General features: G+C 25.5%; 1 protein-coding gene across 4 annotated transcripts in view; it reads right to left on the bottom strand.

Annotated features, from left to right (window-relative positions):
* The window catches only part of LOC117182318 (furin-like protease 2), a 731,195-nt gene that overhangs the window by 103,046 nt on the left and 616,643 nt on the right, over window positions 1–11,506 (bottom strand). For all 4 annotated transcript variants that reach the window (XM_033375470.1, XM_033375468.1, XM_033375471.1 and 1 more), the window contains exon 4: window positions 8,296–8,499. In XM_033375470.1, the coding sequence (XP_033231361.1) occupies window positions 8,296–8,499 (204 nt within the window). The remainder of the gene's footprint in view (window positions 1–8,295; window positions 8,500–11,506) is intronic.

Here is an 11,506-nt window from a genome sequence, read left to right as displayed (position 1 = left end):
GCTAGAGAAGTATGCCAGGACAGGAAAGTATGGCGTCAAATAGTTAATAAAAAGAGTGTCAGTAGAGTGAATGACGCCTGAAACAAAGACCTTGGCTATTAAGGGACCCAAGTGGAAACCTTACATAACGACTTCGTGAGGTTCTTCGCTTGGGGTGATTGCTAGAGAGATTGATCAGCAACCTGGGTCGGAACAGTGTTGCGGAACGAACGTGTTATTAACTTAAATAGCACGAGAATTCTGAATCAATCTAAAAAATCTCTATCCCTTCCACACACTACTCCTTTCCCCTGCCGAGTGAGTCACGCCTACCCCGAAAGGGAAATGGCTTAATGGTGTAACATATATACTGACAAAACATTCTTAGAATGCTTAATCAGTTAGAAAAATATTTTTGCTACTTTTGGAAAATTTTTTAAATCCTACAACATTTTTAATTTCAATCGAATTCAAAAAATTTCAAATCAGGATTGTGAAATTAAAGCTTTTAAAATTATTGTTTTAATTTTGTAGGATATATTATATTAATTCATATGTTAAAATTAGTTTTTTTTTCATTCAGTTAAAAGTCGAATAATTCCAACTATTTCATTTCTGTTCCTAAAAGGAAACTAAAATGAAGGCAATTTTAAACTTAATTTTTTTATTTTTTATTTAAAAATACTGAATAAAAATTCAAAACAATTATTCATAATTACTAGAAATTCTCTGATTTTAAACAATTTTTTTTCTCCCTTTTTTATTGGGACCAAACCATTTGGATATTAGAGAATTGGGGAATGTTTTAATATAAATAAAATAGGATAAGTTTAATTTATTTGTTTTTAAAAAATTTTTCAAAGCAAGGGATACAAAATAATTCCATTTTTTTATAGCAATGTATAAAAAGAGTTATTTCTTACGATTCGAAATCCCTCCACCAACCATTAATCCCAAACATAAAACCTGATCTGATGGCATTACCTTTTCAGATTCAAGATTGCGAAAAGTTGATTCGGTTTTTAAAAGATAATACATTTTTTATGGTTTATGCATTTCTATTTAGAAGAATCAGTTTTCGAAAAAACTAGTAAAAATCAAATTGAATAATTTTTGCTATGCTAACTAAGAATGCAGATATTAGATGATTTTCTATCTATTTTTGATACCTAAGTTTTTGGACTTAATATATTTTCTATTTTGTATAAATAAAAAATTTTAATTTAATGCAATAATAATGTTTAATTTATTTGGTTTGGTAATATTGAGATAAGGGCTGTTTTAACTTTCAAAACGTTTAATCAGGGGTTTTAAATAATTGCATAAATAAATATTTTATATTTTTTAAACAATATCGAATATATCCTACGGCTACAAATTAAGGTAATTAATTTAAATCCTCTTCATTTTTGGATTTTGAAAAATTGGAAACTGTGATATACATTATGCTATCAAGTAGAATTCAAATAGTGCACTCAACCCTCGTCTATTTTCAAGTCAGATGATGTACTCAGTATAATAGACATGCACCCGGTGAATTACTGGATCGTTTGGTATTAGCTTGCCTACTAATGCCGTGAGTTCCACATGAAAACGACAGTAACTTCAACGTTAAAGCTCGAATTTGAGAAGGAATGAGAAAATAACTATGATTATGAGATCTCGTTTGAAAGCAAGTTGATTCAACAGGTAACAAAGATAATTAAAAAGCAAGAATAAGTAAAAAAAGGCCATTTTAATAAGAGTAATCGTTTTAATACTGTAAAGCTCGCAAACATTTTTCACGGCCCATGAAATTTAAAAATCAAACTATATTCTAATCATTTTTCCATATAAAGTAATTAACAATAAACAACAAATTAAAGCATTCAAAGTGGAAAACTTGAATTCCAAACTTTTAAAATTGAAGTTTAAACATTTTTCAATTGAAAAATTGTGTGAAGTGATTTAATGAAACAAATCAATCCTCTCTTCGACCGTTGATATATATTAATTTCAAATCGTAGATTTCAAATTATTTATTCTTCATTTAATTTATGTCTTAATTATTTATGTCTTGGACCTTAAGACATAAATAATTTGAAATCTACGATTTGAAATCAATCAAAAATTGTGTATTGAAATGCTTTTCAAATAAACAATCTAAAATGAAATGCATAATAAACTCCAAATTTTAGAACTTTTATAAATTATAGATTTCAAAGATTCAGATTAAGTTCAAAATTAGTTTCAAAATTATATTATTTTAAGTAATTTTAAGCTAGACACATTAAAAATTGAAAAATAATTTTTTTGACTTAAAAGTTTTTAAATTAGAAGTTAAATTATTCTTATTTTAAACAGTCTAGGCCTCATTTGAAAGCTTTAAAATTTTATTTCAAAATCTTGAGAAACCTAGAAGAAATTTTAAATTTTTCCAAATTCTAAATAATTTTTGAATTTTTTTTCGGAACTTTTAAATATATTTCAAAATGAATTGAATTTTTTCTATAATTTTTATAAAATCCTGCAAACTAAAAAAAATTTTAATTTATACATAATAATGCAACACTTATTATTTGTAAAAATATTAGAGTAATTTTAAGAGATATTTAGAAGGTTTAAAAAGATTCGAATTAAATTTAGAACTTGAAATAATTTTAAATACTTACAGCTGAATTTAAAATAAAATATAGATTTTTGCATATTTCAAAGAAAACATTTAGCATTTTTTTAATGATTGTGAAATACCTCAGAAGAATAAAAATTTTTCTTAAGATTCTTAGCAAAATTAAAATTTTTTTTCACTTTGAAAAATTATTTTAACGGAAAGTTTTAGAAGATTTTAAGGCCGTGTGACAAGTGGGTCACGTGACCTGATTCCTACCTTACCCTCACTTTTTTTATTTTCCAACTTATTTTCTCACGAAGCACCACATCGAGTTGAAAATTTGGGATAATAAATAAGAAGCACTAAGGAGGGTGGATCTGGTCCTAAATTTTAATAATAATGAAAAAAGCAAAAAAAAAATTATTTACAGCAAAAAACTTTTTTCATAATTATACAAATTTAGGACCAGGCCCACCATTCTTAGTGCTTCTTATCTAGTATTATCAATTTTCAACTGGATGTGGCGTTTCGTGTGATAATAAGGTGGGAAATAAAAAAGTGGCAGTAAGGTAGAAAAGATGTAAGATTTTAAAGATTTTTTTAATTTGCAGGATTTTCAAAAATTGTATGAAAATTTCGATGCATTTTAAAATATAATTAGAAGTTCTGAATTTCGAATCTCTTTAAAACTTTTAAATATCTCTTAAAATTATTCAAATTTGTTCTAAAAATAATAAGCGTTCATTTGTTATTTATGCGTCAAAATTTAGAAATTTCACTTATAAATGAAACACTTTTTAAATAGAAAAAGTGTAACGCTAAAATACTAAAAGTTCTTCGAAAATCTAAAAATTCAAAGCTTTTTATGTAAAATACTTCAGTTTCAAATTGTTTTGTTTTAAATCTTTGGTTTCAATTTACTCGTCTTAAATGAACAGTGAAAATTCCTAAATATTAAATACTTATTATTTTTCTACATTAAGAAGTTTCAAATTAAACGGGATAAAAATTAAATAACTTAGACTCACAATATTTTTAATTTAATAACAATCTTTAATTATGACTATTTTATTATGGTCAAATCAATTATTGTTGAGATTTTTATACTTAGAGTACAGATCCATTTAAAAAAATTTATTTATTTATATTTACAGTCGACAAAAATTAAACTGTTTTTATCAAAAATGTTCAATTTCAAATACTTTTGACTTTTAATGGTTCAAATCTTCAAAACTGCACATTATTTATTCCAAAAACTGTTAAAATCGAACTTGGGATGATTTTTCTTCTGAAAATTCGTAAAATTCCCGGTTTCCCTGCCCGACGGCCACCCTGTTTTTCATAAAAAAATCTTGAATTTTAAAAACTTCTAATTTTTATTATTTTAACCTTTAAAACTGCATTTTAAAATTCTTTAAATTAAAATATACACTTAACAATTAAAAATCTAAAATGCAAAATTTTTGAAGTGAAAGATTTTCGAATTAAGGATTCTAAACTAAATGATATAATAATTTTAAAAAATCACAATTTAACAAATTATTTTAAAAATGGTTAAAATCAAAGTTGGATAACAATTTATTCTAAAATTTTTGTAAAATTCCTGGTATAAAAATAAATTCACGGTCATTTCCCGGTTTTCCCCGGCCTCATAAAATTCCCCGTCATTTCCCGGTTTTCCAGGTTTCCCGGTCCAGCGGTCACCCTGATAATTCAAATTTCGCACCATAGTGACGTCAAATTCGCGTGACGTCATTAGTAGCATAATTATTTACCTTTGTAGAAATAGCGCGACGTTTAAATTTAAATTTTGTCCTTCCCCGAGAAACCTGAATTATCATTCCCTTTTTTTTTGTATGAGGAAAAGAATTCTCAATCTAGTATGTGCATGAAGCTCTGAACGTTCAAATTAAAGAATTTTTTAATGGTGTCTTTTTAAACTATAAAAAGGACTAATTGGGAAAAAATAATTTGTTCGATATAACATGAATTGTTTGTTATTGTAAAATGGTTGTACATTGTATAATTTATTTAAAACAATTTTCTCACTCATAAGAAATATTTTTTCCTAATTATATTTTATTCATCAATATTGTTCCAACTGCAATAAAAAATTCATTCAAATTCTGTTTTTGTAAATATATTGTTTCCAATATAAATTCAAAAATATTTAAGCCATTTTCATTAGTTTGCAAAATCATCAGTAAAAAAATTCGTTCATTTGAACGTTCTGAACTGCAAGCACATTGAAAAATTACTGTCCTTGTGGCTTACGACCTAATGCCACTAGATGGACAATATGTTACTTAATAAAAAATTACAAGAATATCAACATAAAAATTATTTAATTAATTTAAAATCTTTTAACTTGAAGAAGTTTTCATTTTAAATCTTCGAAATTGAACTAAATATTAAAAAAAAGTTTAATTACATCATTTTAACCTACGAACATTCCACATTAATAAATCATCGAATGTAAATCTTAGAAATGGAAGGTTTTTAAATCACGAATCGTTAAAATTAAAGAATTTTCAATTGTCGATCTTCAAAATGAAAACATTTTAACCAAAAATTTTCAAAATTACATACTTTTATAATATAAATCTTGCAAACCCAATAATTTTAAATTCTAGTTTCTCAAAATTAAATGGTTTTCAATTATAACTCTGCAAAACTGTCGAAATTTGAATTGTGAATCTTTAAAATTAAAGCGTCATTAACTATGGAAAATTACAATGAGCAATTCTGTAATTTTTAAAATTAAGCTTGGAAATTTTGTTAATTTCGAAGATTAAGAATTGAAAACTTTTGACTTTTTATCTTCAAAATCAGAAAAAAGGCTAGAACGTAATTTATGGATGGCCCCTCAGCACATACTATTGCTCTTTTAAAAAAAAGAAAAATATCAATATTAATTAAAGCTTTAAAAAAATTTTTAATTTTTAATTATTCAAATATGTTCAAGTAAACTAAAAAAATATTTTATTTTAAATTTCGCGTTGCAATGACGTCAAAATCACATGACGCCATTGGTAGCATAAATATATATAACCTTTTTCAAATCTATCCTCTATCTTAAACCTTGGATTCAGTATTTTTGAAAATTAAAACTAAATTCACAAAATACTGGAGCCCTTCTTTTAATAAATAAAAATATATAACAAGGGAGTTTATATATATGAATAATATATGAAAAATAGCTTTTTTTATCCAAATTATTAATAAGAGCTTATAGTTCATTTGTAAACTAAAATCGAAGTTTCAGTGATTCAGTTTGAAAAAAAATTTAATATTTTAAGTGCGGTCAGTTTTCCTTACAGAATTTTAAATTTCACAAATATAACATTCTTGTTTACTAAAAGAACATTTCAAAGTACATTTTCTCAAAAGCTTTATATTTCTATAGCAAAAACTAAAAACAACCATATTTTGAATAAAAAAAAAACTTTTCTGCAGAAAAATCGTCTTCTTTTTTTTAGATCGAATTTAACTGTTTTGGATTAAAATTTTATCAGGTGAGTTTCTTCTTTTTGGTTAAAAATTTAACAATTTTGTTAAAAATTTGTCATTTTATTGTTTTCGTTTTATTCTTGGTTAAAAAGAGATTTTTTTTATTTGAAATATTACATGATTTGTCTTAAATCTGTCTTTTTTTGTTAACCTCAACGGCTTTTAATGTAAAATATTTTTTGGTTGAAATATCAACTATTACATCTTATTTTGATTCTTGAAGATTCATCTCTTGGGTTTAAAATAAACTGTTTTCGTGAATATCAGTTTTTTCGTTAAAAACTGTTTAATTGAAAACTTAGATGTTCATTTTTTTTCTTCAAAATTCACCTCTTTCAGTTTAAAAATGTAACATTTGGATGAAAACTCGAGTATTTTACTGAAAATTGGTGTTTTTTTGGTTGAAAATTAATTTTGATGCTTGATAATTAATGTTTTTGGTTAAAAAATCACATTTCGTTTGCAAACTTAACTAGTTTATAAAAATTTATTTTTATTTTCTTGAATATTGTCGTTTTATTCGAAAATTATTCTCCTCGTTTGAAAATTCATCTTTCTAGTTGAGAATTTATTATTTTTTTAGTTGAAAATGCAAGTATTTTGTTGAAACCTCCTTTTTTCATGTTCAACAAATTTTTTTAACTAAAAGTCGAACTATTTCATTTTTGGTATCAAATTTTTTTTGCTTAAAAATTAATTTTCTTTGATGAAAATGTTACGGTTCAATTTATAATATAACTTCTTTGTTAAAAATTAAGTATTTCATATGAAGTTTATATTTTTTCTTTAAATTTAACTGTTTTTTTATTTGATATTAAAATATTTAGAATCTTGTTTGGTCGAAATATAAATTACTCAATATTTGGTTGAAAATGCATCATTTTTGGTTCAAAGTTAAAAAGTAATTTTTCTGTTGAAGATGCATCAGTTTAGTTGAAAATTAATCTCTATGGCTGAAAATTCCACTATGATGTTGAAAATTTTGCTTTTTTTTCTTGCGAATCAATATTTTTAACAGAAAAATTTACTGTTTAACTTTAGTAGAATTTTTGTCCCTTTTTAGCTGAAAATTCCCTTTTTTATTGCAAATTGAACTATATTGTTGGAAATTCAATTTTTTAATTTTTGGTTTTCAGTTTTGTTGATAATTCGTTTTCTTCCAGTAAAATATTCACCTTTTTTAGTTAAAACTTTAAACTATTTAATTTTCAATCCAAAATTTGTCTTTATTAGTTGATAGTTCTACTACGTGAAAAAAACAGAATGTTATCGAAACAAGTACTTTGCATTTTTTTAGTAGATAACAATGTTATGTTTGTAAAATTCAATACTACGCAAAAAATGTGAACAATAATTACAATTTAAAATTTTTTCTCTTCAAACTGAATGACTTACTCTTTTAATTTATTTTACAGTAAAAAATTTCAACTTTTATTCATAATCTGTAAAAAAAAGCAATTTTTCATTGATTAAATTAAAATTTTCGCAGAGGTCGGACCAGAACAGATTGCACACTTTGGTAAGTGGTAAATTTGCTCATAGATACGCACATAGTAACTAAATACTGAATCGCTTGGTATTAGTTAAACTGTTAATACCATAAGTGATGAAAAAAATCGTTTAATTTAAAGTTCGCGCCACAATGACGTCAAAATCGCGTGACGTCATTAGTAGGGTAACCTTTGTTAAAATGGCGCGAAATTCGAATTATAATTTTTCTATCCTTTCCATTAAGCCATGGATTCAGTATTTTTTAAACCAAACCAAATTAACAGAAAGCTTGTAGCCCATATTTTAATAAAAATGTATGATAAATACGCAGCTATTCACTACAAACGGGATCGTTTGGTATTAGCTAGACTACTAATAGCATAATTAATACGAAAATCGTTAAATTTAAAGTTCGTGCACAATGACATCAAAATCGCGTGACGTAATTAGTAGCATAAGCTTTGTCGGAATGGCGCGAAATTCGAATTGAAATTTTTCCATCCACTCTTTTAAATAATGTATTCAGTAATTTTAAAACTTAAATTGAATTAATAGAATACACGCACACAATATCAAGCTACTGGCTCGTTTGGTAGTAGCTAGACTACTAATGTCATGAGTTTCACCTGAAAATCACTATAACTTGGGCATTAAAGCTCGAATTTGAAAGCGAATGTGGAAATAACTAGGATTATGAGATCTCGTTTGAAAGCATGTTCGCTTACCAGGTACCATTGCTCTTTGAAGAGCGGGTCGTTGAACAAGTTTTGAAGAGGTATGCCTCGATTTCTCTGCCGATGGATAATTGACGGCCTCGCCCGGCTTGCAAATTCGTCCGAGAAATGAGGAAATTCCGCGAACGGGTACGAACTGCTTTCAAAGTCTCGCTTCTTGCGCTTCTTTTCATGTTGCTGTTGCACCCAGTGCACCTGAAATGAAAAATAAGTCGAATCATCAATATCAATCGCAGCCTTTGTAGACCTTTATCAGAATCGATTCCACGAGAGGAACTAGTGAGAAGATTTAATATCTTATTTATCTAGGTGGAATGGAATTTTTAAAGAAAATTAAAATTAAATTTTCAAGAGCTTAGTATAGCTTTCTAAGTTACGAAAAGAATTAGAAATTGGAAGCCTTTACACTCTTTTAACAATAAAATACAATAACAAGGTGGCCATTTTAATCAGGAAAAAAATTTTCACTCTTTTCCAGAGTAACCAAAATTTGTCAGTGTCACTGGAATACAAAAAATGAACTCTTAAGACTAAAAATTTTTCAATTGAAGTAATCGAAACTAAAATGCAAATTATAGCACTCAATTTGAAAATCTTTTAAATTTTAAACTTAAAAAAATGCATAAAAGAATCTTAATTTTCAAGTATATAATTTAAAATTAAATTCCATTCAACTGCAAAAATTTTTTATTTTATAAATTATGAAAAGATTTCTGGTTAAAACTAATCCACACTGTCATTTTCAATGCTCTAAATTAAAATGAATTCTCCGTGTCAATTCACATTCATAAAAATGTTGACAAGAAATCATGTTCCTTTTCCAACTCAGTTCAAAATTTAAAATAAGAAGTTCTCCCCTTTTATCTGGGAAATACAAAATTTGCCCCCCGTATTCCAATCTAGAAAAATAATAAGCAACCAAAATTTCATCCTTTCCAACTATATAAAAATGGTAAAAATAATTAAAGGGCTTCTTCCAATTCCATAAAAATTTTAAACAAAATTTCCTCCAATTCAACTCAAGAAAAATGTTCAAAATATAAATTGATCCTTCTTCCAATTATTGGAAAATTTATCTTTTTCGCCACTATTAAACTATTCTTTGGAAAATTGATTTTTTGGTTAAAATTAATGCAGTTAATTGAAAATAGAACCATTTCATTTTGTCATTAAAACTGATCTTTTTAGTTAAAGATTTAACTTAGATTTAACTCTCAGTTGATAGTTAAATAGCTTTATGTTGAAAATTTCTGTTCTTAGTCGCAAATTACAACTTTTTGCTTTAAATTTTTCTGTTTTGCTAAAAATGTATCTTTTTGGTGGAAAATTTAACTTTAAAGTCAAAATTGACTCCGAATTCATGACTTTTGACTGATTCAAATTTATAGTGCAATCTTAAACAATGAAATTTTTAAAATAGGAATGAATAAGTTTTTATTTTTTACTGAAAAGGTGATTTTACACGCACACAAAATTAAATTGAGAATTTAGTTGGAAATTGAGTGTTTGATTAAAAATCCAACTACTATTGGTTAAGAATGCATTTTTTTTGTAAAAAATTATATTATCTAGGTTGAGAATTTAATTTTTTTGATGAAAATTGAACCATTTTTTAAATAAAATAATATTAATTATCTAACTATTTTGATAGAAAAATCAACTATTTGGTTGAAAATCAACTTTTTTGTTGAAATTTTATATTGTAGCTTTGAAAATTTAACTGCTGTCTAGAAAATTCGCCTTTTTGGCCTGAAATTTCAACAATTCAGTTGATTTTTTTTTCTCTTGACTGAAGATTTTTTCTTCATCAATCCATCTTTTTTAGTTCGAAATTAATTTTTTTTCAATTGATAATTAACATATTCCATTTATGGTTAAAAATTTCTCTTTTTTAGTAGAAAATTCATGTATTTTCTTAAAAATGCGTTTTTTTCCGTAAAAAATTAATCTTCTTGGTTGAAAACTCATCTCTTTCATTAAAAACTTCACTACTTTGTTGAAAACTCGTCTTTTTTTATTTTAAATATTAACTAATACACTTTTTATTCATAATTCATGTTTTTTGGTTAAAATTCAACTGCTAGTTAAAAATTCATCTCTTTCATTGGAAATTTGACTGTTTTGTTTAAATTTTTGTAACATACTTTTTGTATTGAAAATTTAACTAATCCATTTTTGAAGATTTAACTTTTCAGTTGGAAATTAAACTGTATGGTAGAAAATTAAACCGCTTAGTTAAAAGTTGAACTCGCTTCATAAAAATTAATTTTTGTTAAAATATTAAATTCTTTCTGCTCAATTAAATTTGTTGGTTTAACATTGATTTTTGTAACTAAAAGTTTAACTGTTTCATTTTCAGTTTAAAATTTATAATTTTTATTTGAAGATTCAACTATTTGGCTGAAAAATTCTTTAAATTCAGGTATTTAGTTCGAAATTCGTCTTTTGGTAAAAAATTGATATTCAAGGAAAATTGATCTTTTCGGTTCAAAATTCAATTATATTGTTAATATTTAAACAACTTTGTTCATTTTTTTAACGTTCGTTACTTTAGTTGAAAATTCATCCCTTTGGTTGAAAAATGAACCATTTTGTTGAATAATCGTTTCTTTGTTTTTTAAAATTACTATTTATATATTCAAAAATCCAATATCTTCGCTTGAAAATTTATCTATTTTCTTGAAAATTCATCTTTTTTGGTAGAAAATTTAACTACTAAAGTTACTCACCTCGTAAATTATATTTTAAAGTTTAATATAACATTTCATAGGGCAAAAAAAAGATTATCGATTAATTTAATAATTATAGCTATCAAACTTTATTTTTAACCTATTTTCGTGAGAATTTATTAGTAAGAAGCTTTACTCTACATAAGCGACTTTACGCCGTTTTACGTTTCTTTGTTAATCAAATTTTTTCTATTAAAAATTCATAATTTAGGTAAAAAATTAATCTCTTTCGTTAAAAATTGTTTTCTTTTTCGAAAATTAATTTTTGTTATTTCAGATTTTGCGCAATAATTTATTGGTGGAAAATTGACTATCTTTAGTTGGAAGTTCAATAGATGCGTCAAATTAAAGAACAAATTTCATAAGTGAGCCAAAGGGGGAGGGTCGGTAAGGCCGGTTTTTGGCCTAATTTATTTTTGGACCAAAAAATCTGAAAAAAATCATGGTAGTATCTTATAAGTATCCCGAGTCGA

This window comes from Belonocnema kinseyi, chromosome 10 (genome assembly GCF_010883055.1).
Source record: "Belonocnema kinseyi isolate 2016_QV_RU_SX_M_011 chromosome 10, B_treatae_v1, whole genome shotgun sequence".
NCBI lineage: Eukaryota > Metazoa > Arthropoda > Insecta > Hymenoptera > Cynipidae > Belonocnema > Belonocnema kinseyi.
The sequence above is the reverse complement of the archived record's forward strand: the minus strand, read 5'-3'. Positions and strand labels throughout refer to the sequence as shown.